The 22949-nt window shown below is 47.3% G+C and overlaps 1 protein-coding gene across 1 annotated transcript in view; it reads left to right on the top strand.

Moving 5' to 3' along the window:
- The window catches only part of LOC119165008 (ATP-binding cassette sub-family C member 3-like), a 134663-nt gene extending 122469 nt beyond the window's left edge, over positions 1 to 12194 (top strand). Inside the window, exons 25-27 of the mRNA XM_037417204.2 lie at positions 687 to 853; positions 2502 to 2696; positions 10339 to 12194. Of these exons, the coding sequence (XP_037273101.2) occupies positions 687 to 853; positions 2502 to 2696; positions 10339 to 10495 (519 nt within the window). The 3' untranslated portion in view covers positions 10496 to 12194. The remainder of the gene's footprint in view (positions 1 to 686; positions 854 to 2501; positions 2697 to 10338) is intronic.
- Positions 12195 to 22949: the final 10755 nt, after the last annotated feature.

The following is a 22949-nucleotide window of genomic DNA, read 5'->3' as shown; positions in this document are numbered from 1 at the left end:
TCAATCGCTCAATTGTAACAGACATACAAGACAACAAGCTGCAGCATGATATTCCCCGCATAGTACATTGTCATAGGCTTTATCACAGAACAGAGACCTCCGAAAATTGTTGCTTGGCTAGTTGGTTCTTATTCCTAAAAACTGTATAGCGAGGATTTGATACAGGACATAGAAAAAATATACTGATGTGCGATTAGGGTTTACAACGTATGTGTAGGGCTTGTCCTGCTCATCTGGTCTTTGTCCAGCTTGGAAACCGTGTTTTCATGATAGACCATTTTAGTTGGACGTCCACTGCAGCCACGCCTATGCAGGCAGCTCGAGAACCACTTCTAAAGGGCACTTTCGTACGCAGAGCTGCTGTGGACACCAAATATAACTGCCTGTTGCCTTAGCAATGTTCCACTGTGCCCCTTGGAGTGTTTCCGATCATGAGTGTAGGACTTATAAAAGCACATCCAACCATATAACAAAGGGAATCATCAACTCCAGGGTCCAGCTCAATGTGTTGGTGAGAACGCGCAGGGAGGCCGCGGCTCATAGAGTCCTGGACTGAAGATTCTAACTATGCTCACTGCCCGCAAAAGAGCTCGGCCGTTTCTTTTTAATTGAATATATATTTTGCCTTCATTATATGTCCCGTATTAGCAGTCCAATGATTGTCTTTCGTTCTCATGAATTCCAAGGACCCCAGTCTGGTGCGTGGCAGTCTTCGGGACAACCTGGACCCTACCCGAAGTCACTCGGACGCGCAGCTCTGGACAGCGCTCCGGCAGGCGCATCTGTCCGACGTAGTCGCTGGCCGACAGGAGGGGCTGCTTCTCGAGACAGGAGACGGAGGCTCTAACCTCAGGTGCAGTGTCAGAACCATTTAAGCCTTCTTCAAGCACCGTTCGCATCAACGCCAATACCGTTCATAGCGATGACCATTTCGTGGTACTACTGCAGAGTTTACGGCCTATCTTGCTTGCGTATGTGAGTCTATGGTTGTGCTCATTCGGAAAAGTCAACGCCCGATTGAATTCATGACCACTTTTTATCTGGTATCTAAACAGCTATGCATACATTATTTCAAATCAACCGAGTACACCAGAAAATAACCCGCACATGGGCGGAGTAGAACTGTCCCTACATCCACACTCTCTCGAGCTGTCGCAACTGCGACCTCTCTGTAATCTATATTGATGTTGTGAATTTGTGTTGAATAAGCGTCTCCATTCTATCTTGACATCCAGACTGGCATTGCATCAGTTTGAGGGTGCGATAATATCAGTCTATGCAGTCTGCCGTTCAGGTTTCGGATCATGCGAGTGAGCGGCCATCTGTTTCAGCGCGACAGTAGCGCTAGGGAAAGGCCGGTCGACAGCAGCGCTACGCCCAAGGCGCATTCCTTCCTCCACAAACAACCTCACATGTGCCCAAATATTCTTTTTCTAAGGCGAAGCAATTCGTGGCCCCCATGACTGCTGTATAGTATTACAACTGTTATCAGTCAGCGCCCTTCGTTCAAACTGATATCTACTGCTTGAAGCATGGCTGATAAACACAGCTCGAAGCATGCCACGATTGTTTTTTATTCTGCTGTCAAAGTAGAAGTGTCACGCCTTTGCTGCAGGTGGAGGCGTCGCAATGAATAACGAGCTAACAATTCGCTGCATCGCAGTAGAAAATATTACGTCAGCAAGACTAGTAATAGCAAGACTATTTCTTGCATGAATTGCAATAGGATGGAAAGGTGGGCTAGTTGGTGATTCAAGATGGTTCAGCAAACTGGGAGCGCGGGACCATCAGTTGTTAGTTGAGCGCCCATGCTGTGTGCCTCCTCTTTGCTTTGTGTCTGTGTTTACCCCCGCGCTCCCAGTTCACTGAATCCTTGCATGAAGTTTATTTCGTTAATTGGTTATTTGGTCCGAGTTGAAGTAAATCAAAATATAAGTAGTGCCTCCTAGCTGCCATGCCTTCTGCCACTTTAAATGTTTCAGAAATTTCTGAGCATATGAAGGATTGTTATAGTCAACACAAAGGTTGGTATAAATAATATCTGAGGAATGATGATGATACGCCTCATCACGCTCTGGCAGTGCGCGTCTGTCTGTACAAGTTGATCGTTAGCACCTTCATGGTAATGTGGAACAGAATAGAGTTTAACAGACTAAATCGTTACGTCACAGCAATAGCATAAACATTATGACTGATCTATCGCCAGTCTATTTTATGTCCCCTGTGGACGAAGGCATCTTCCATAGACATCCAACGGATCCTGTCATGCGCGAGGTGACTATGTATTTTGTCTGTGAATTTTTTTCATCCCCCCCCCCCCAATTAAGCTAGCATTTGTCTTCCCCGGCTACATTTTCCATCCTTTCGCACCCACGTCTGCGCTCTCACTGACCACTGGTTACCTATCCTGCGCATTACGCCACTTGCCCCGGTTCCGTTTTGTACTCGTCAAAATGTCTCATGCGTTTGAGTGCTTCTAAGCAGTCACATGTTCTGTGCAGCGTCGGTCAACGACAGCTGGTCTGTCTGGCTCGTGCTCTGCTTCGTGGGCCCAAGATTCTCGTTCTGGACGAGGCGACGTCACAGATGGACGGCGACACTGACCACTTAATCCAGGCCACGCTGAGGGACGCCTTCGCCGAGTGCACAGTGATAGCCATCGCTCACCGCATCCACACAGTGCTCGACTACGACAAGTGAGTGATCCACAATGAATTTTTGATTGACCGACCGAGATTGTGCCAGTTTTATTTTCTCGCCTCACGAATGCAATAGAACGCCATGTGAAGGCACGGCACACCAATTTCTAGTGATGCATTGAGTGGAATACAAGAGGTCTAGCCAGTTTCACGACCTGAAAGCCAATCGGGCAGCGAAGCTGTTGCCCGTTTCATTCGGTCTCTTCGCGACCCCCCTCAATTAATTTTATCCAGTTTCTTACTTTTAAGACACGTCTTTTTTCATTGTTCATTAAAGCCAGATCAGATTTCCAGTTACCATCGATGGCTCTGGTTTGCGTGTCAAGAAGTTGGCGGGTCTTCATCACTGTCACGATTTATGTATAGTACAGACAACAACAAGCGGAAATAAAAAATGAGGTATGACGTCACAATCAGAAGCGATGCTGCGCATTTACGCTTCGCTGCGCGAAATTGTAATATATTGTTACGGGGTAAGAGAATGAATGAAATAAATATATTTACAAAATATACAGGGAGAGTCAGAGGCAGCCGCAGCCAAGATGGAAGAACAGCAGCAACAACAACGCGAGCACGGTCGCTTTCATCGTCTTCGTCGTCTATGATGCTCTTTCTGTCCGACGTGGTGTAACATATAGCCCCCCGCTGCTGGCAGCGCCGTCTCGGCGCCTAAAGGAGAGTAAGGTCATATGCGGATATGTACGGTTTGAGGCGGGTCACGTGGACGACGTCAGTAGCGGTTGCGGACGACGATGACTGACTGTCCAACGGAGAAATCTCGTATGTGACATCGGCAAGCCGGCGTAAAACCTTGTAAGGCCCCGAGTAGCGAGACAGGAGCTTCGAAGAGAGGCCAACGTAGCGGCATAGTGTCCAGAGGATGACAAATGAACCTGGAGAGTAGGAAACTACTCTGTGATGGCTATCGTAGCGGGCCTTCTGAGTGAGCTGCGAGCCAAGAAGACGTTCCCGTGCGATTTGGCGGGCCACTTGAGCCCGAGCAGTGGCATCCCGGGCGTACTCTGTAACCGTTTGCATAGTTGATGGGAGAAGAGCCTCGAAGGGTAAGGCTGGATGGCGGCCGAACAATAAATAGAAGGGGGAGAAGCCAGCGGTATCGTGGCATGACGAATTGTACGCGAATGTCACATAGGGCAAAGTACTATCCCAATCAAGGTGATCTTTGGAAACGTACATGGAGAGCATTGTTGTCAATGTTCGATTTAGGCGCTCGGTAAGACCATTTGTTTGTGGGTGATAGGCCGTAGTCAGCTTGTGACGCGTCAAACACGAGCGAGGGATGTCACTTACTACTTTTGTAAGAAATGAGCGACCACGATCAGTCAGCAGCTGTCGAGGAGCGCCATGGTGAAGAATTACGTCATGAAGCAAGAAGTCCGCAACTTCAGTGGCACAGCTTGTCGGTAGCGCTCGTGTGATAGCGTATCTTGAGGCGTAATCAGTTGCTACGGCTATCCACTTGTTTCCAGTGAGAGAAGTAGGAAATGGTCCGACGAGATCAAGACCGACGCGGTAGAAGGGAACGGTGGGTATGTCTATTGGTTGGAGCGGACCAGCTGGTGGCAAGGTGGAATGTTTGGAGCACTGGCAGGACTCACATGCAGCAATGTATCGGCGCACAGAATGGTAAAGGCCTGGCCAGAAGAATCTACGCCGCACGTGATCGTACGTGTACGTGACCCCGAGATGTTCCGCGGTTGTGGCGTCGTGAAGCTGTTCAAGTACAGCGGAACGGAGTGTCGCAGGAACTACGAGTAGTAGCTCTGGTCCTTCAGCGCTGGTGTTGCGTCGGTAAAGAATGCCATTTTGTAGAACGAACAAGTGTAGCGACGGGTCTACGTGGGGCAAGCGTAGACTCTGCATGATAGACCACAAGTAGACATCGCTGAGCTATTCCTTGCGTATGTAGGTGAAAGCCGACGTGGCGAAGACGCAAGGGTCAAAATCATGTGCTGAAAGGTCAGGTGGGTCCACGGGGTGACGGAATAGACAGTCGGAATCCTGGTGCATCAGGCCAAATTTGTATGCCACGTCGAAGCTGTATTCTTGTAGTTTCAAGGCCCAACGGCCAAGTCGTCCTGTTGGATCTTTAAGGAACGACAGCCAGCGCAAGGCATGGTGATCTGTAATTACCGAAAAGGTGCGGCCAAATAACTATGGTCGAATTTTTCCAACTGCCCAGACTAGTGCGAGGCACTCACGTTATGTAATGGAAAACTTGCTGTCCAAAGGAGAAAGGAGGTGACTGGCATAAGCAATGACGCCATCTTGTCCTCGTTGCTGCTGGGCAAGAACAGTACCAATTCCATGTCCGCTGGCATCAGTACGAACTTCAGTATGGGCTGACGGGTCGAAATGGGCCAAGATGAGTGGGGAAGTAAGTAATGTTGTAAGGGTGCTGAAGGCAATTGCTTGGTCAGTACCCCAATAAAAAGGCATGTTCTTCTTCAGTAGCTCCGTAACTGGTTGGGCAATGTCAGCGAAATTCTTCACGAAACGTCGAAAGTAGGAAGAAAGGCCGATAAAACTCCGTACATCTTTTGCGGAACGTGGTATGGGAAAATCTTCGATAACTCAAATTTTCTCAGAATCAGGTTGCACGCCTCGAGCACTGACAAGGTGGCCGAGTAGAGTGATTTCCCGACGGCCAAAGCGACATTTGGAAGAGTTGAGCTGAAGTCCTGCTTTCCGGAAAACCTCAAGAACAGCCGTTAGGCGGCTAAGGTGGCTTTCGAATGTAGGTGAAAATACGATGACGTCATTGAGATAGCACAGGCACGTGGTCCATTTGTATCTTCGCAGGAGAGAGTCCATCATTCTTTCAAATGTAGCTGGCGCATTACACAATCCGAATGGCATAACCTTGAACTGGAAAAGTCCATCCGGTGTGATGAATGCGGTTTTCTCATGGTCTCGATGATCGACATAAATTTGCCAGTATCCTAATCGCAAGTCGATAGATGAAAAGTAGGCAGACCCATGTAGGCAGTTGAGAGCATCGTCAATCCGCGGCAGTGGATACACATCCTTACGTGTTACTTTGTTTAGGTGACGGTAGTCTACGCAGAAGCGCCAGCTGCCATCCTTCTTCTTGACTAGCACGACCGGCGATGCCCATGGACTGCAGGAAGGTTGGATGACGTCTTTTGGGAGAATTTCTTCAACTTCGGGCTGGATAACTTGTCGCTCAGCATCACACACGCGATAAAGACGTCGTCGGATGGGGCTGGCGTCTCCAGTGTTAATCCTATAAGTTATAAAGGATGTCTGACGCAAAGAGCGGTCATAAAAATCAAAGATGTCGCGGTAGGATTTCAGCAGGTGCCGGATGTCAGCTGTCTGCGCTGGAAGAAGGTCCGGAGCGATCATCTTATCGATAGTGGCATCCGCTGCGCTCTTCGAGGATGAAAACGGAGCAGAGGACGACGAAGATTTGGCAACGAACGCCGAAATGGCAGCATCTATAGAAAAAACTTTTTCCAAAGTCATACCATCTGGGATAACTTGAGTGCACCAGCTGAAGTTTAGGATCGGAAGAGATGCTGTATTTCCCGTGACTGTCAAAAGTGTGTGAGGCACGGCAACATTTTTGGCCAGCAGAACGTCAGCAATAGGTGTCAACATGTAGTCACCATCGGGAACAGGAGGGACAGATCTCAGGTCCACGTAAGTAATGGCTTGAGGTGCTAGGCGAACGTGATCTGCAGAACACAGACGGGGTTGAGCTGGTGTTGGGTCGTCGTGGTAGCACGGTAAATCAAGTTGAAGCATGCCGGTTCCACAATCAATAAGAGCAGAGTGGGCGGATGCCGAGGATAAGTCCATGCCGAGGTTAAGTTCATGGGAACATTTCTCGAGCACAGCAAATAGCACTGTCGTGGAGCAATCAGCCACACTTATACGCGCGGTACACATTCCAAGCACGGCAAACGTGCCGCCGTCGGCGACCTGGATGAGTGGCACTGTGGGTGGAATTAAAAATTTCCTAAGGCGGCAACGAAGTTCTGAATTCATCACTGATATGTGAGCCCATGTGTCCACCAGTGCAACAACGGGTGTGTCATCTACTTCAACGTCAATAAGGTTGCGTCGAGTCGGCAGCATGGTCAGAAGATTTGGCGGGCAAATGGTCAATGCAGCATCACCTCCGGGAGCTGCATCATCTAGTTTTCCCGTGGCAGGTGGTCAGTCGGCGACGTTTGTTGGCGAAATTGGGGCGAGCGAGACGATGGGCGACGGTAGAGCGGTGAACGGGACTGGTGAGCATGCGAAGATGGAGAGCGACGACGATATGGCGGCATAGAAGGAACGTCTTCATTGGTGACCTGAGTTGACACCGGTAAGTTTGAAAGCGTCCATGATCCCTCTCTGGCCGATGGGGGTACCCGTAGGATGCCTGTAGCCAATACCACCGAGTGTTACAATGGTGGGCCACGTGTCCGATACGGTGGCAGTTGAAACAAATCGGGCGATCATCAGCAGTTCTCCACTCAGCTGGATTGCGAGGGTGCGCCGGAAAGTTTTGGCTTTGGGCATACGAAACATGGGGTGGACGACGGTTGATCGGCTGAGAGGGAGCTGTAGTGCACTCGGAGGCCAGTCCAGCATTGTAAAGCTCTTGTCGCACAATGGCATGTACCAGTGGTACCATCTGAGGGCTAGAGTCACAGGCACGGGAGCACGTGGATGCAGGAGACAGAGCTTCAAGTTCACGTCTGATGATCTTCGTCACGTGCTCTGCAGTTAACGGCGTCTGTAGCGCAAGCCTGTCTTCGCACGACCAGGTTACCGCTGTGTTTGGTAGTCGAGTGAAATTATGGGCGATACGTCGACTTTTTGCGGACTCAAAACGCTGGCACTCCTTGATGATGGCATCGACCGTGTTGCAGTCCTTGCATATGAGAAGGTTGAATGCATCATCTGCAATTCCTTTCAATATGTGAGCTAACTTTTTGGTTTCTTCCATACCGTTGTCCGCTTTTCGGCAAAGGTCAAGCACGTACTGTATGTGTGTCACGTTAGACTCTGATGACGTTTGCGCACGAGATGCCAACTCCTTCTTGGCCGCTGCCTTTCTACCCACAGACTTGCCGAAAAGGGCGCGCATCTTTTCTTTGCACGCATCCCAGCTTCCAATTTTATCTTCGTGGTTCTCGAACCACACCTTTGCTGTTCTTTTCAAATAGAACAGGATATTGGCTAACATAATAGTTTCATCCCAGCGGTAATTCTTATTTGTACGCTCGTACAACGGCAACCATTCTTCGATGTCGACATCATCCGTGCCACAGAACATGCCAGGATCTTTTAGCTGCGGAAGGACAACAGTTGTTGTAGTCGCCTCGGCGGGAGCCAGTCCCTGATTGGCCATGGTGGAAAAATCCAAGCGTCGGCCACTGCGGAGCACCATTATATCGTGTTGTACCCCGCACTTCCACCAAATGTTACGGGGCTGAGAGAATAAATGAAATAAATATATTTATAAAATATACAGGGAGAGTCAGAGGCAGCTGCAGCCAAGATGGAAGAACAGCAGCAACAACAACACGAGCATGGTCGCTTTCATCGTCCTGGTCGTCTATGATGCTCTTTCTGTCCGACGTCGCGTAACAATATCTTTTTAAAGTACTGCTCTTTCACTTGCTTTTTTTACTATTAAACGATTTGATTAAAGCAAAAGCACCTTCGATGCCTCATCAAACGTGAAATTTGACCATCGGATTCCCACAGTGTCGGGGGTGAGTGACGAATAGATATCACCATTACTCGATAACGTCATCACAAGAATTTATGACGACGTCACAGTTCGACAAATTTGCAACGTCACTATAAAATCACCATTACGTCTCTGTGACATGAAGTAATGTCACACAATGGCGTCATCACATGACGTCATTATGACGTCACTTTTGAACAAATGTGTGACGTAAATATAAGATTGTCGTTACGTCACTGCGACATGAAATAACGTCACGCGAAGACGTCACCATACGACACCATAGCTTAGTGAAACGTGGTCCGATCACGGAGGCAATGAGAACCTAAGAAGCTGCCTCCGATCTCGGAAGCAATGCGAAACCTCTTTAGGGGCAATAATCTTTCGAAATGTGCCAGGACAGTATCAGTGCACTGACGGACACGAAAAATACGGCTTTCCTTTTGAAGTCGTCTGAAGTGAATGCATAAAGTGCTCGGTGAGTTTTAGTAAAGCTTGCCAATCGCCGTAGACATAAATGGAAGAGCAAAGATATGGACTGGAGAAGCAACCTGGTTTTGTCATACAAACAGTGAACTAGCAATATACACCAAATAGTTTGCAGATTTTAAAAAAAGGTATTCCTACGCCATGGCCCTACATGATTCTCAATATTTGGCCAGAATCACTGCGATCAGAAGAGCCCCAGCAACGTGCCGCTAAACTGGTGACGTCATACACGACGTCACTTCTCAGGTCACGTGGTTGTGCTTCTTCTAACAGTGACCGGGAGTTTCACTACTGTGTTTTTAAGATATGTAAATGAGCTTCGCCAAGCGATAACGCACGCTAAGATAACAGAACTTGCTAATATACACTAGAAGGAACTCTGGGGCTAGTGTCTATGGGAGCTGCAACGCATGGCGCTTCATCGAGCGTGGGAATTATGGGTAGTACACAGATTTGTCTCATCTTCGTACTTCTGGCCTGTTTTTGACTCTGTGTGTGTTCATGTGACTTATAACTCTGTTCTCACGAAACAAAAATCAACAAATGCTCAGCCATTGCGCTTCGCTACCTTTTTCTTTTAGGCTTACTATTTCGAATCGGGCCACAAGATTGAAAATATCTCGTTATGTCTTGTTTAAAAGAAAACCAAAACCAGTAATAAACGAAGCCGGAAGTGAGATTCGCTGCCCGCAAGTACAAAGACTAGGCAAATCCGTGTACTACCCATCATTTCCAAGGTCCATGAACAGTCGCAGCGCCAGAGTCCCCTCTAGTTTATTTTAGGAAACTCTATGGTAAACACTGGTTCACACCTTGGACTAGCACCGGTCGTGCGACCAATTCAGCTAGTCACAAACTGGTTTGTCGTTGGTCACGAGGGGAATTTTTTTAACCGCAAAGCAACTGTTTTAGCTCACTCGCACGCTGTTGAATTCTTCCATCACGCCACTACACTTTCGAACGTCTGAATGAATCAGGGGGCAGGAACAGCTTATTTTTGCAGGGAAATGAAAATGCGTGGGGTACGTGAGCAGACTTGAATTCTGCATGGCGACGGGTTTCAGTCACACGCAGGTGTGAACATCGGTTGCTTTCTTGGTCGCCAGTCGGAAATTGATGCATGACCACCAGACGACGTAACGTTCGCATAATGAAAAATAATGAGCAAATGAGTGGGCACGACAGCATCCTAGTGTGTGACACATTTTGGAGTACATATATATTTCTACTAACATGGCAAGCTACTTGCGAAAAATCGTACAGTCGGGGCTTTCCACACTTTTCATTACTCGAGTGTAACGAACATAACACGACAGCACGTCGACATTTACTGCACTTGCTCTTATTGAATCATTCAATTCAAAGCAACAAGGTCCGTGATTGAAAGCACATGTTTTTTTTTTGTCGTTTCAGAATTCTTGTGATGTCGGAGGGTACCGTTCTGGAGTACGGGCCGGTGAAGACGCTGCTCTCGGACACAACTTCGGCATTCTACGCAATGGCAAGAAACGCTGGAGCCTTGCCGTTCGACGTCCACTGTCCAGACATCGCAACAAGCGCTGGACGATGAAGTGACTAAGAGCATGAAGGCGCTCTTGCTGGTTGTCAAAACATGCACCGATGTGATTACCATAACAGGACTGGAATAATTGAACGACAGAAATCACCCACAGTTTCGAAGTGCAAACCTAAAGTGTTTGAATGTTACAAAGAACTAGCCCGGCACGAAGATCATACGGTAGTTATCGGTGGTGGTCGTTGGTGGTTATCTGCAGAGTACGACACGCTTTCGTGGCGGAAAATAGGTCGAATTTTTAAACTGACGTTCTTGTGTTCTTTCTCACGGGAGACGCTCTTGGTTATAGAAGATATTGCTTTCGTCACAGCCGTTATTTGTAACTTCACTGGCCACGACCCGCGAATCCACTTCTTCGGTCAATGCAAGACCTCAACACATGTGTTTCACAAGCCAAATTAGAGAAAAGAAGAGGGGGGGAGGCGGGCTTGTCACGTTATGATGAAGTGCTCACTACAGCTGTTATAGTGCTTCTCGGTTGCAAACTACTGTTGTATAGAGAGAAAGCGTTAATACAGACTGTAAATCCCGTCTTTTGGGCGTTAATAGTCAAGGCGCATATTTCAAACGTGTCTGCTGGACCTGTTGCTGCAGCGTGTCGGAGCGGTATGAGTGGTTCGACGGCAGGAGTGAAGAAATATTACCCTTCATTCCGGCTCTCAAATCACTTACAGTCTTATCATAAATTGTTAATTTTATCTTAACTTGTCTGGTATTTTGACGAAATCCTATTAACATTGCCTTCTAACGTGCAATCAAAATTTTCAGTGGGACCTCGTGGCAAGCCCGTTCAGGACACATCCAATGAAGTATAAGAGGCCACACAAAAACAGCAACCGTCACGTCTTACTCTTAAGAAATTACGTGTTAGAGAGCCGTAAATGGTCTTAGACGATCAGTTCGGCGGCCCATTTACGTTGTTTTGTCTCTGACAAGGACAGTAAGCATTTATTTAGATAATGGACCACACAGCGTAGCGTGCGATTTGAAGAAATGGTTCTCTGCAGGCGCTGTTTTTAGTTTAGGAGGCAGGTTGAAAACAACGATCGTCTGCCGTTGACCCTTTCTTGTGTAGTTTTCTTCATTCATTTTTTAATGCAATACAGAGCTGTTCATTGATGCCGCATTTAAATGTTTGTAATACTCTTCATCAAACATCCTCACGCTAACATCGGTTTTGGAAATGCTTGAGAAATTATACTTCGTGCATGATTCCTCTCTTTTTAAGACGTCTACGGTGATTCTTTCATCAATGAAATTCTGTTAAGGTTATTTTTAGTGCATGTTTTCGCTGTTCTTAGATGCTTCAGCAGATCGTAAAACTATTGCGCGCTTTTCGCTGGACCTTCTCACGTTCATTCACCTCAGCATTGTTGTTTACTCTTTCATAAAACAGCGTACAGGTTCTTTAATGTGTCACATAGAAATGTTTGTAATAGTGCACTGTTCCTCTCGCGCAAAGACCGTCGAAGGAAGTTGGTAAGTACGTTCGTTAAATTTGAGCCTGTGTACTGTCGGTGCTATCAAAATCGCCTAAAAAACACAAAAAAGAATGGTTCTTATCCCTCAGAACAACTTGACGACAATGCATCTACAGTCCAACAATGCACGCGCTATTTTTCGGAGCCAAACATCATCAGTATCACTGAATGTGGTTGCTTTGGAATAAAGATTTTGAGTGCAAGCTACACAAGTTCAGAGCAGTCCCCATGAGCTTTTGCCGCGTCCTAAACATAAGAGCCGCAGTCTAACTTCGACCTGTTCTTCGATTAGGCCAACAAACGCTTCTCGTAAGATTTACCACAAAACGCTTTAGCGGGCATTCTCGCTTACAACTGGCAATTACGTCTAGTTGTTTGAACGCGAATGTTACCAAAGTATTCCCAAGAGACCTTCAATCAAAATGACCAAGAGCATTTTTTTTGTGTGTGTGTAAAATAACGAGCTGACTTCGAAGATGTTTTACATGCCCACGTGGTCTCACGTTAAAATTGCTGCGGAATCGATCCCGCAGCTGGGATTCGATCCCGCAGCGGGATCGAATCCCAGCTGCGGCGGCTGCATTTCTGATGGAGGCAGAAATGTTGTAGGCCCGTGGGCTCAGATTTGGGCGCACGTTAAAGAACCCCAGGTGGTCTAAATTTCCGGAGCCCTCCACTATGGCGTCTCTCATAATTATATCGTGGTTTAGGGACGTTAAACTCCACAAATCAATTAGTATAACGCATGGTAGAATAGCGAAAAAAAAAAACACGCAGACCCAGGAAGAAGACAACACATTATCGGTGCTGGAAGGGCCCATGCTTCTTGTTGCTACATACAGGTGTTTTTTCTTCGTTTTTAAGCTGCTTTACAATGGCTACAAAGGTTTTAGACGTGCCTGTCATTTGGGTACAAGTCAAGCCCAACCCACCGCTGTTACGCTGCACGTACTGGTTCCCTGCCTTAAGCATACCGTGGTTCTGGCACATAACGACCCAGAAACTTCAGAAAATTAACTAGATATCCTAATTAACAAGATAATTACCTAGATATTAACTAGAATATCAGATAATTACATAGATCAGCCTGAGCAGCTAGATCAACATGCAAAACGTTGTCGGCACGGACCGCAGCAGATTTGTGCGAAGAGCTAACATGTGCTCACCTTGGGTTTAGGGCCTGCCGTGGAAGAGGGGGGGGGGGGGTCGCACACGCAGTTTTAGTCACTGTCCTGTTGCTTTCCGGACGATGCACGCTCACCATGGTGACAAGGTAGATGTCTCTTAACAGATGAGCTGGAAAACAAGAGCGATCTGAGGATAACTGTAACTTGAAATTCTGGTGCAAGCTGAGTTCTTTTTCTAAAAACAATAGTCTTTCTTGGGGACCTTCGAGGCAAAAAAATTTGGTCTGTCTGTCTATTTGTTCATTTGTTTGTTTGTCCGCCCTTAACAGTACCATAAAAGGCACCAGACGATAGCCCAAAAGGCTGAGCCCATCCGCAGTGCCCACCAATATTTTTTATTAGAACAGTATTCCACCAAAAGCATCTGCCTTCATTAGCGGCCTTGCTGTTTCCAGCAAGCGATGAAACTAAAAAAAAAAGGAAAGTAGAAGTTTCATTCACGTGTTATCCATGCAGCTCCGCCTAAGGAAAAGATCAAGAGCTTTTCACCCTGAATTAAAAAAAAACGTCTGCGCTTGATGTTGTTTCATGTGCACGTGCATTATAAAGCTGGTCTTGCAGATTTTCGCTTTTATGTATCATGTTGTCCATGCTAGTAGTAACACTGATAACTAGAGGCCGAATGTTCCGGCATAGAATAAAACGCGCTTTAATCGCCAAAAATGGCCTGAAAAGACGACGTTTTGGACTCCCAAAATTGTAAATATAAGCACACAAAACTTTCGCATAAACGCAAATAATTTCAAGCAAATACGTGCCCCACCAGTGCTTACGACAGGAAATCCAGAAAGGCGGTTGCTTTTTTATTGTCAAAGAGCCAGCAGAAGAGCATAGACCGGCAATTGTCCTTGGCCTAGTGCGATTTGCTGAACACAGCCACACCGTTTATTCTGTAGCGTGGAGGGTCGAGTATCCATTGTCGAAATCAAGAGCCACCTGGGTGGCTTTCTTTTTGACATGACTGACAGGGGCAGAGCAGGAACATTCCTTCAATGGTCATATGCCTCTCCTTGCATGGAGCACCATAAACTGTGAATTACAAATGAAAAAGTTACGCGCCCATCACACATTTTTTTCTTTTTTTTTGCTCTTCATTCACCTTTCCCAGCCGGGTCTACTTTACACAGTCTCACATCGCCAACCGCCCGTGTCATGTAAGAGTGGTGGCTCATGCTGGCCAGCGCGTCGTTAGTGGCCGCTTTCCGGGAGTTCATTGAACTTGAGGACTAGAATCAATCCAATAGAGTTATAAACAGTCACTGTTGGCCGTTTTCATAAATAGCGGGCTCAAACTGCACTTGAAACCAAGAACTGAGGCTGAATAGTGTTCAAATATGTACTGATTTCAAAAATATGCATTTGTGGGCCCTGATAACCATTTAGACACAAACTCCAAATTAGGCATTTATAGGCACTTTGAAAACACCATCAAAATCCTTTTCAACGTGTAATTCAAGGTCATATATCAATGCGGGGTGATAAGAGCACAAGAAACATTAAAGTATACGCGTTTGCCTAAAATGGGATATGCACGAATAAATATTTGGTGACGCAATAAATGCGGATTCTTCGCGCACTGGCACTCATCTAGCACATTCACTCATATGAATAACCTGCTTCAACGTCACGAAGAAGTGGCCGGGTAACTGTGAGCTTTTCTCCTTGAACAACCTAGTCTACGTGCTACGTACCGATAAAAAAGAAGGAAAGTCACAGACCTAGCATCCCGCCATGCTGGCACTGCCACGCGTTGACATATGCTGAACACCACAAAGAGATGAACTACGACCGCCATCAAATTCTTCAGTCACGTGACCCTTGCAGAGACGTCACGTATGGCGTCACTTCTGGGCGGCACCTCACTGTCGACACTGCATGGGGCTGTATCAATGCTGGCAAAATAGCTAGAATCATGATTCATAGTTAAAAGTGATAGTTTTGCCGCAGGGAGAAGTATGATATAGCAAAATTAGGAATATTACGGGAAAAATGGAAAGCAGGTCAAAACGTTCAGTGCGCTGCCCACGCAAGAATGACGCACGAAAACAAGACACTCAGGACGAGAGTGAACTAAGAACGTTCACATCTCGACGCTTGACGTGCTGCTCAAACAAGAAGGACGCAAGCAGTGTACTCACAGGACAGACGAGCGTGAACAGTGTCACAGTTGTGTTTGAAAAGCATTCTCCTTTGGCAAACGGCCACACTGCAGCCAGCGAAGTGAAATCCATACCCTTGTAATCTTGCCTGTGAGCTACAACGCAATCGTTCTGGTGAAAGCGCAAGACGTACAATGCTCCTCCACCGCGAGATAAGCGCTCGCGTGCGCCTGCGTGCGTCTACCCGCCGCGGGGTAAAATACGCGTTTAAAATGGGCGCATGAGCGCGCGTCTCTACGAGCGGGGCATCGAGCATGCCCTTTGCGCCTTTTCACTGTTAATGCTGAGAACACGCTGATATTTGCCCCGACATAATATTCCGCCAGCGGTTGCGTACCCAGGGGAGGCGAACATTTGGTCTTGGCCCTCGACCTCAAAGGGGCCTTTGATAATGTTTCGCACGAGGCCATTCTCTCTGAACTCAACACAATCGGCTGCGGAAAGCGTACATTTAACTACATTAAATCCTTCCTCTCTGGGCGGACGGCAACTATTGGGATAGGCGACACGAGGTCGGTGCCGTTCTCGATGCCAAATAAAGGCACACCGCAAGGGGCAGTCATCTCCCCCTTGCTCTTTAACATAGCTATGCGCAGACTTGCCCACGAGCTCGAAGCAATCCCGCACCTTGGATATACATTGTATGCGGACGACATCACACTCTGGGCTACGAAGGGTTCACTGGCGCTGAAAGAGCAGACCCTCCAGGCTGCTGCGACAGCTGTGGCAGAGTTCGCAAGAAATAGTGGGCTGAGCTGTGCGCCTGAAAAATCTGAACTCATAAGAATACACAGTAAGTATTACAAAAGTAACGGTGCCATAAACTTACAGGTAGACGGCCATGCCATAGCCGAGGTTACTCAGGCCCGTATACTTGGCTTCTGGGTCCAAAGCAATGGCAAAGCCAGTCACACGATAACCACCTTAAAGACTACGGTTAAACAGATAGCTAGAATGATCCGTCGCATCACTTATCATAAAAAAGGCATGAAAGAAAAGGATACTCTCCGGCTTGTCCAGGCCTTAGTTTTGAGCAGAGTGACGTATGGCCTACCGTACCACTCACTCGACAGAAGTGAGGAGAGCCAGGTGGATGTGCTCATTAGAAGCGCTTTTAAGGCAGCACTTGGTCTACCCACCAGCACACCGACCGAGCGGCTCCTAGCTCTCGGTATACATAACACTTATGCTGAGCTCAGTGCCGCAGTCCTCATGTCTCAGAGGAATCGTCTAAGTGAAACTTCAGCAGGCAGGGCGATACTCACTAGAATAGGAATTTCGCCCCACCCACAGCACATTGATGAGGAGCTGGTCGACGTAGCCCAAGAGGTCCGCAGGCGAATCTCAATCGCACCGGTGCCCAAAAATATGCATCACGACTTTCACGCTGAGCGGCGTACTGCGAGGGTAAACTGGCTTCGAAAGCAATTCGGCTCAGCTTCAAATGTCGCGTACGTCGATGCGGCCAGTTTCGATTGGCAGAGACACATAATTACTGTTGTCGACAACAACATGACGCTGCTAACGAGTGCCTCCGTACGCACGACCTCGGCTACAAAGGCGGAGACGATGGCCATAGCCTTAGCCTTAAGGTTTCAGGAGCGTAGAGGGGAGCCATCAGTTATTTTATCCGACTCCCAGGAAGCCTGCCGGCTCTTTTTAAGGGGCCGCCTTCCAGCAATGGGGCTGAGGTTGCTAGGATCCAAACTCACTCACCACCATCGCTTGATCTGGTGCCCGGGACACGCAGGTCTCGAAGGCAATGAAAGGGCGGACGCTCTAGCTCGTGCGTTTTGTAACCGAGCGGAGAATCCATCTCTTTCATTGACCATGCCAATTTTACCTAGGGAGATTCTAGCTCACCAGCGCTTCACGCGTCAAAAATGTGGAACACCTCACAGATCCCTTAATGGGGAAGAGGCCACTGACCTTAGAAAAATTCAAACGGATGTATTTCCGCACCTACTGAAGTTACACGCGATACATCCAACTCTTTACCCGGCTGTATGTCCGTGGTGCGGCGGAAGACCGACTCTCTACCACATATCGTGGGGGTGCGATCGTAAACCAAGTGACATAACCAATTTTCTCGGCGAACCTTTAACACCTAGTATGGAGCAGTGGGAGGCACACCTCGCTAGCTCGGACCCAGGAGTGCAGCTCGCACTACTGGATCAAGTCCGGCGGGCGGCTAAGGCCAGTGGAGCCCTGGACGTAGGGCCCCAACCATAAAGGCTCTAAAACGCCCCTCTCCCTTTCCCCTTCAATAAAGTTTTACTCTCTCTCTCCGCCAGCGGTGATGTTTATGAACAGCTCTCTGCTTGAACGATGAAGGGCGTGCGTTTTCGTGGCTTTGTGGTTAACACCGTGTGCTGCGGAGCGAGAGTGTCCTACATGCGCTCAGTGTCCTACATGTAGGACGCTGAAAATTTTCAGTGTAACTCGAACGTTTTTTTTTCTGTAAAAAGGTAGCACCACCTAAGGTGTGTTTATGTTGCGCAGTCCTCATCACATTCCAGTCTGGGCGGTTGCTGGGCTACAAATAGGCACGTGTTTGCAATCACAAAATGGCTGTTTCGCGTGTGTGTGGCTCGGCGCCATATCGCGAAGAAGAACATATAAGTAATAAGAGTCAAATTTTTCGCGATACTGCTGATAATTTTGTCGATTGTTCGTCAGCTCTTGGGTGTGTAGTACCTTTCGTATTACATTGATAGGCGCTAATGTTTTTGTTCGTCGTGTGTCAAACATTGGTTTCCTAAATATGGGATGGCTCCAAAACCATTCTTCAAAAGAGTTTTTTTAATAAAAGTTCTATTCGGTTTTCTGAGATCATAGAAGCAATCATTTGGGGAAAATAAAGGAGTTTTGTTGATTTTCCTAAATTTGGGCATATAAGGGTAAAACGCAAAGACATGAGAGGCGGATTTGGTGTCATGCAAGTTTAATGGCAGATAAATGAGCTGAAAGAGTGTTTCCATTCGATGTGCGCTCGAACGTTGTGAGCGGTGGAGAGACTGAAGCGAGATGAGATGACAATCGGCGAGCAGTGAAAGGCCAGAGAGAGAGTAACGTCAACGCGCGTGCACTGCGAGCAAAGACGTGCCCTACCTGGCACCACCCCAACACCTTCGGCCAGGAGAGCGCGGTGCGGACGGAGGCACAGCGTTGCACAGGTTAGTCAAAGAGCTGCTTCGCATCTAAAGCTAAAGTAGCACCAACCACGCCTCTTCGTGTTTGCCTCCTTTCTCAGCAGCTCCGGCAGCGCCCCTACAGCATCCAGCAAGAAACTATGAACACAGGCATACCCTCTCCTGGCGCACAGGAGAGGGTTAATTGGTGCAGAGCCTCCGCCTCACCGGTGTTGTCGAGGAAGCAAAAGGAAGCATGCGACCGAGGACAAGCAGGATGGTGCATGCACTGCTAAGGCTACGAAGCATGGGGGAAAGAGGGAGCCTCGACAGCAACACGAATGGCGCTACTTCAGTTATTTGTAGGTCTAGCGACCATCGTCATCATCATCGGCCGCCTAATAATTTTGGCGCGCTCAGGCGCATGTGCACCCCCCCGCCCTTTTTGTTCCTCGTGCGGCGTGCTCCGCGGTTGAAAGAAAATGAAGCTCAGTTCTGCTCCTGCCGTCTGCTTGAACAGGTTCATTCCGCTTTCGCTCGCCGCCACACGCATGGTTATAGAGGACCCAACCTCGGTCACTATAGTAGGGACATTGCTAGAACTCGTATTGCTCACTAGATGGTGCTGCGGTGCTCGCTTTACTCCGATGCATGTTCTAGTGTGGTTAGGGACCACTTTTTCAATTGCGTCAAAATGAGTTCGTTCTTCGCGCGCTTCCTCCTTAGCCGGCAGTCTGTGTGCTTCGAGTATGAGTGACGAATACAAAGCGGTGGAGCAGAGCGCAGTACGCACTCCACCGTATTTACATGATAATGAACTGGGCAAGATCTACTGAGAATTCACGGTTTACCGATGTACCTCGTAGCTTCGGACCTTCGCCCAGTCATCGTCATTCACTTCGTAGTGATGCTGTGGTTTAGTGCATCACTCGTCACTGACATCACCGGAAACTACAGCCACCACCGAGGGTAAATTTTCACGTTTGAGGAGTCACCAAAGACTTCCACCTTGATATGAATAACATATTACGATTCACTGCTTATGTAACACATCATACACATATCAAGGTTGATATAGCAGAAGGTGTCTAGATGAAGACAATCATCGTTGTAGAAAACAGATTGAAGATGGAGCTCGGAGGCGAGGAAGAAGAAGTAGCCAGGGGCACGCTCTGCATTTTTTTATTTTTTCTGTTCTGTCAACAATAAACCGAAGACGTAACGGTCCTGCGGTCTCTCTGGTCCTTCTGAAACATGGTGCCGTGACCAGGAGGTTCTGAAGACAGACGCACAGACTTCAACCCCATTCGCAACAACGGGTTGAAGAACGAAGCAGTGGCGTCTGGCTCAAGGACGAACCGTCGAGAGAAGGACCACGACCGACGACTGTTGGAGACTCACATAAAAAGGCAAGAGCTCTTTCAACACGTTTTAAGCATGAATAAAGAGGTCCCAATGAAGAAGCGGAAGGTGCTTCGAGCAAATGTGACGACGCTTACGAGCGAAATTGATAAGAAGATAGAAGAAGACGCCGATAGAGCGCAACTTATGACGCTTCTAAACCAGATGAAGAGCGTGTCACAGACGCTAAGACAAGTTGACGAACAAATAGAACCGTTCAATGAAGAAGACATCGCGGAGGCAGAATTTGAAAGAGTTTTGCATTATGAGATGAAGATCGTCGCTGCAACGACAAAAATAGAGGAGCAATTACGCAAGTTAGAACAAGCGGCGCAACTGACTACGAGAGTAGTCACAGAACAGGCGATGTCGGTGCAAAGTACTAACCAAATCTCGGAGACGCAAGAGCTTGTTAAGTTGACACGTCTAGAGATGATCAAGTTTGATGGGGAAAAAACAGCATGGCCAAGGTTTTGGCATCAGTTCGAGACATCGGTGCATAACAGAGTGAACATGCCGAAGAATCAAAAATTTATTTACCTTCTGGCGTCTCTGAGTGGGGAGGCTGCGAACCTCATAGAAGGTTTGCAGTTTTCTGATCAGAATTACGAGCACGCAGTCGCTCTTCTGAAAGAAACCTTCGGACGAGAAGATAATTTGAAAGAGACCTACATAAAAGAGCTTGCAAATTTGGAAGCAGTGAAGAGTCCTAAAGATGTAGATTTGTTGAAGAAACTCTTCCAAAAGTTGCAAGTGAACACACGAGCATTGCAGTCATTAGGAGTGGAAATGGGTAGTTATGCCACAGTGATAGCTCCTGTTGTAAAATCTGCGCTACCGGTGGATATGAGGATTGAGATGAAGATGAAGGAGTTAAAGAAAAGTGACAACAGACCAGCAACTACGGAATCTGACTCAGCGTCAAGAGACAGCACGAGCAGTTTGAAAGAAATTATGGAGTTTTTAAACATATATATACGCAGCAGAGAAGAAGCTCGAGAGGAAAAATACGACGTTATCAAGTCACCGCTCAGTATGAGGCGGACTAGAACATCTGTGCTTCAAAGCACCTCGTTGAAAAAATGCATCTTCTGTGAAATGACTGGACACTACACTGAAGATTGCAGAAGAAGCATTAGTATGCAACAGAAGAAAGAAGCCTTGCAACGGGAACGAAGGTGCTTCAGGTGCACCAGACTTCACCACACGGCGAAGATATGCCGCGCTAACGTACGCTGCAAAACATGCAAGGGAAGGCACGCGACATCCATGTGTCGACCACGTACGCCTGCAGGAAAGTCAGCACAGCAGCAAAGCGGTAATGATGTTGAGCAAGTGCGTAACAGCGCGCAACCTGACCGCTTAGACACCAGCAAGTCCTGCAACATGCACGCAAAGCAGTCTGATGAACACAAGTGCATACTACTGCAGACAGCCTTTTTGTGGACGGAAGGAGAAGACAGCGGGTGCTACGCACGGATTCTGCTGGACAACGGGAGTCAGAGGACATTCATTCCAAAAGATTGTCAAGAAAACTAGCGTGCAAGGTAAAAAGATCCGAAAGAATTACTGTAGGATCATTTGGAGGAGGAGAGATGGAACTAGACATGAAAGTCGTCGAGGTCAGCGTGAGGAAGGATCCCATCTCGGAGCCAGTCATGATTGAGGCACTGGAGACAGAAGTTATATCCTGTGACGTGCTACCATCGCCACCGTTGACAATACACGAAAGAGCAAGATCGATGGGAATTTGTTTGGCTGATGACAACGAGAAGACGGACAAAGAAAGAAAAAATATGGAAACTTCTATATTAATTGAAGCAGATTATTACTGGACTGTAGTCACTAGTCGCATTTGCGAGATTCATACAAAAGTAACGGCAATAGAAACAATATTGGGATGGACAGTCCAAGGTCCTGTAGGACTTCATTGTGTGCCGATGAAATCATCAACGGTTATGGTACTCAAGGTCAGTGCCAAGTCGAACACGACTGTGGATAAACTGCAGCGATTCTGGGACTTAGAAAACATGGGCATCAAGGAGGAACCAGCAACAAAGATGGGTGATGAAAATGTGCTAGAGTACGTCCGACAAACAATGGAGTTCAAGGCAGGAAGATAACAAGTATGGCTACCATGGAAGGAAAACGTGACATTGGACGACAACAACACCATTGCAGAGAAGAGGCTTATCCGGGTGACCAACAGTGAATTATGGTGGAAAGGCCCCACGTGGATCAAGAATGAAAAACAAAGGCCTTATTATGGCATCACGCAAGAATCGGACAGTGATGACAACAAAGACGAAGAAAAGACCGTGGCAAGCTTAACTACCACCACGAGTGAAGAAAAGATAATTGATGTGAGAAGGTTTGGATCATACAATAAAGGGTTACGAGTTACCGAGTGGGTGATGCGTTATATAGGAAACCGACGAAAAGAAAGGAAAACAGGTTCGCTGACAGAAGAAGAATTGGACAAGGCAGAGTTTGTGCTGATAAAGCAGGAGCAGAAAACGCTACAAAATGCAGTGACACGAATATATGACAACATGAATCTGTACGGCACGAACATCTTCGAAGATGATCAAGGTGTCCTAAGAGTAAAAGGGAGGCTTTAACGGAGTGATTTGAGCTTTGATGAGAAGCATCCTATTATTTTACCAAGAGAAAGTCACTTTTCAGAACTCCTAGTTCTGAACGCGCATCAAGTAACAATGCACGGTGGCGTTGCGGCAACATTGACACATCTAAGAACGAAGTTTTGGATTCTGCGTGCCAGACAGATGGTGAAATATGTGATAAAGAAATGCATCACATGTAGGAGATTCAATTCTAGACCAATGGCACAAGAAATTCCACCACTACCAGCTGACAGGATAACACAGACGAGGCCATTCGACACTGTTGGTATAGACTTTGCTGGACCGCTAAATGCTCGAGAGGAGAAAGGCGAAAAAGTTACTAAGTTTTACATTGTGATATTTACGTGTGCAGTAACAAGAGCCATACAACTGGAGTTGGTCAAGAGGATGTCATCAGAAGCGTTTATACAAGCGTTCCGAAGATTCGTAGTTAGAATAGGATTG

Source organism: Rhipicephalus microplus, chromosome 9 (genome assembly GCF_043290135.1).
Source record: "Rhipicephalus microplus isolate Deutch F79 chromosome 9, USDA_Rmic, whole genome shotgun sequence".
In the NCBI taxonomy this organism is placed as follows: Eukaryota; Metazoa; Arthropoda; class Arachnida; order Ixodida; family Ixodidae; genus Rhipicephalus; species Rhipicephalus microplus.
Note: the sequence above shows the minus strand (reverse complement) of the source record. Positions and strands in the feature narration are given on the sequence as shown.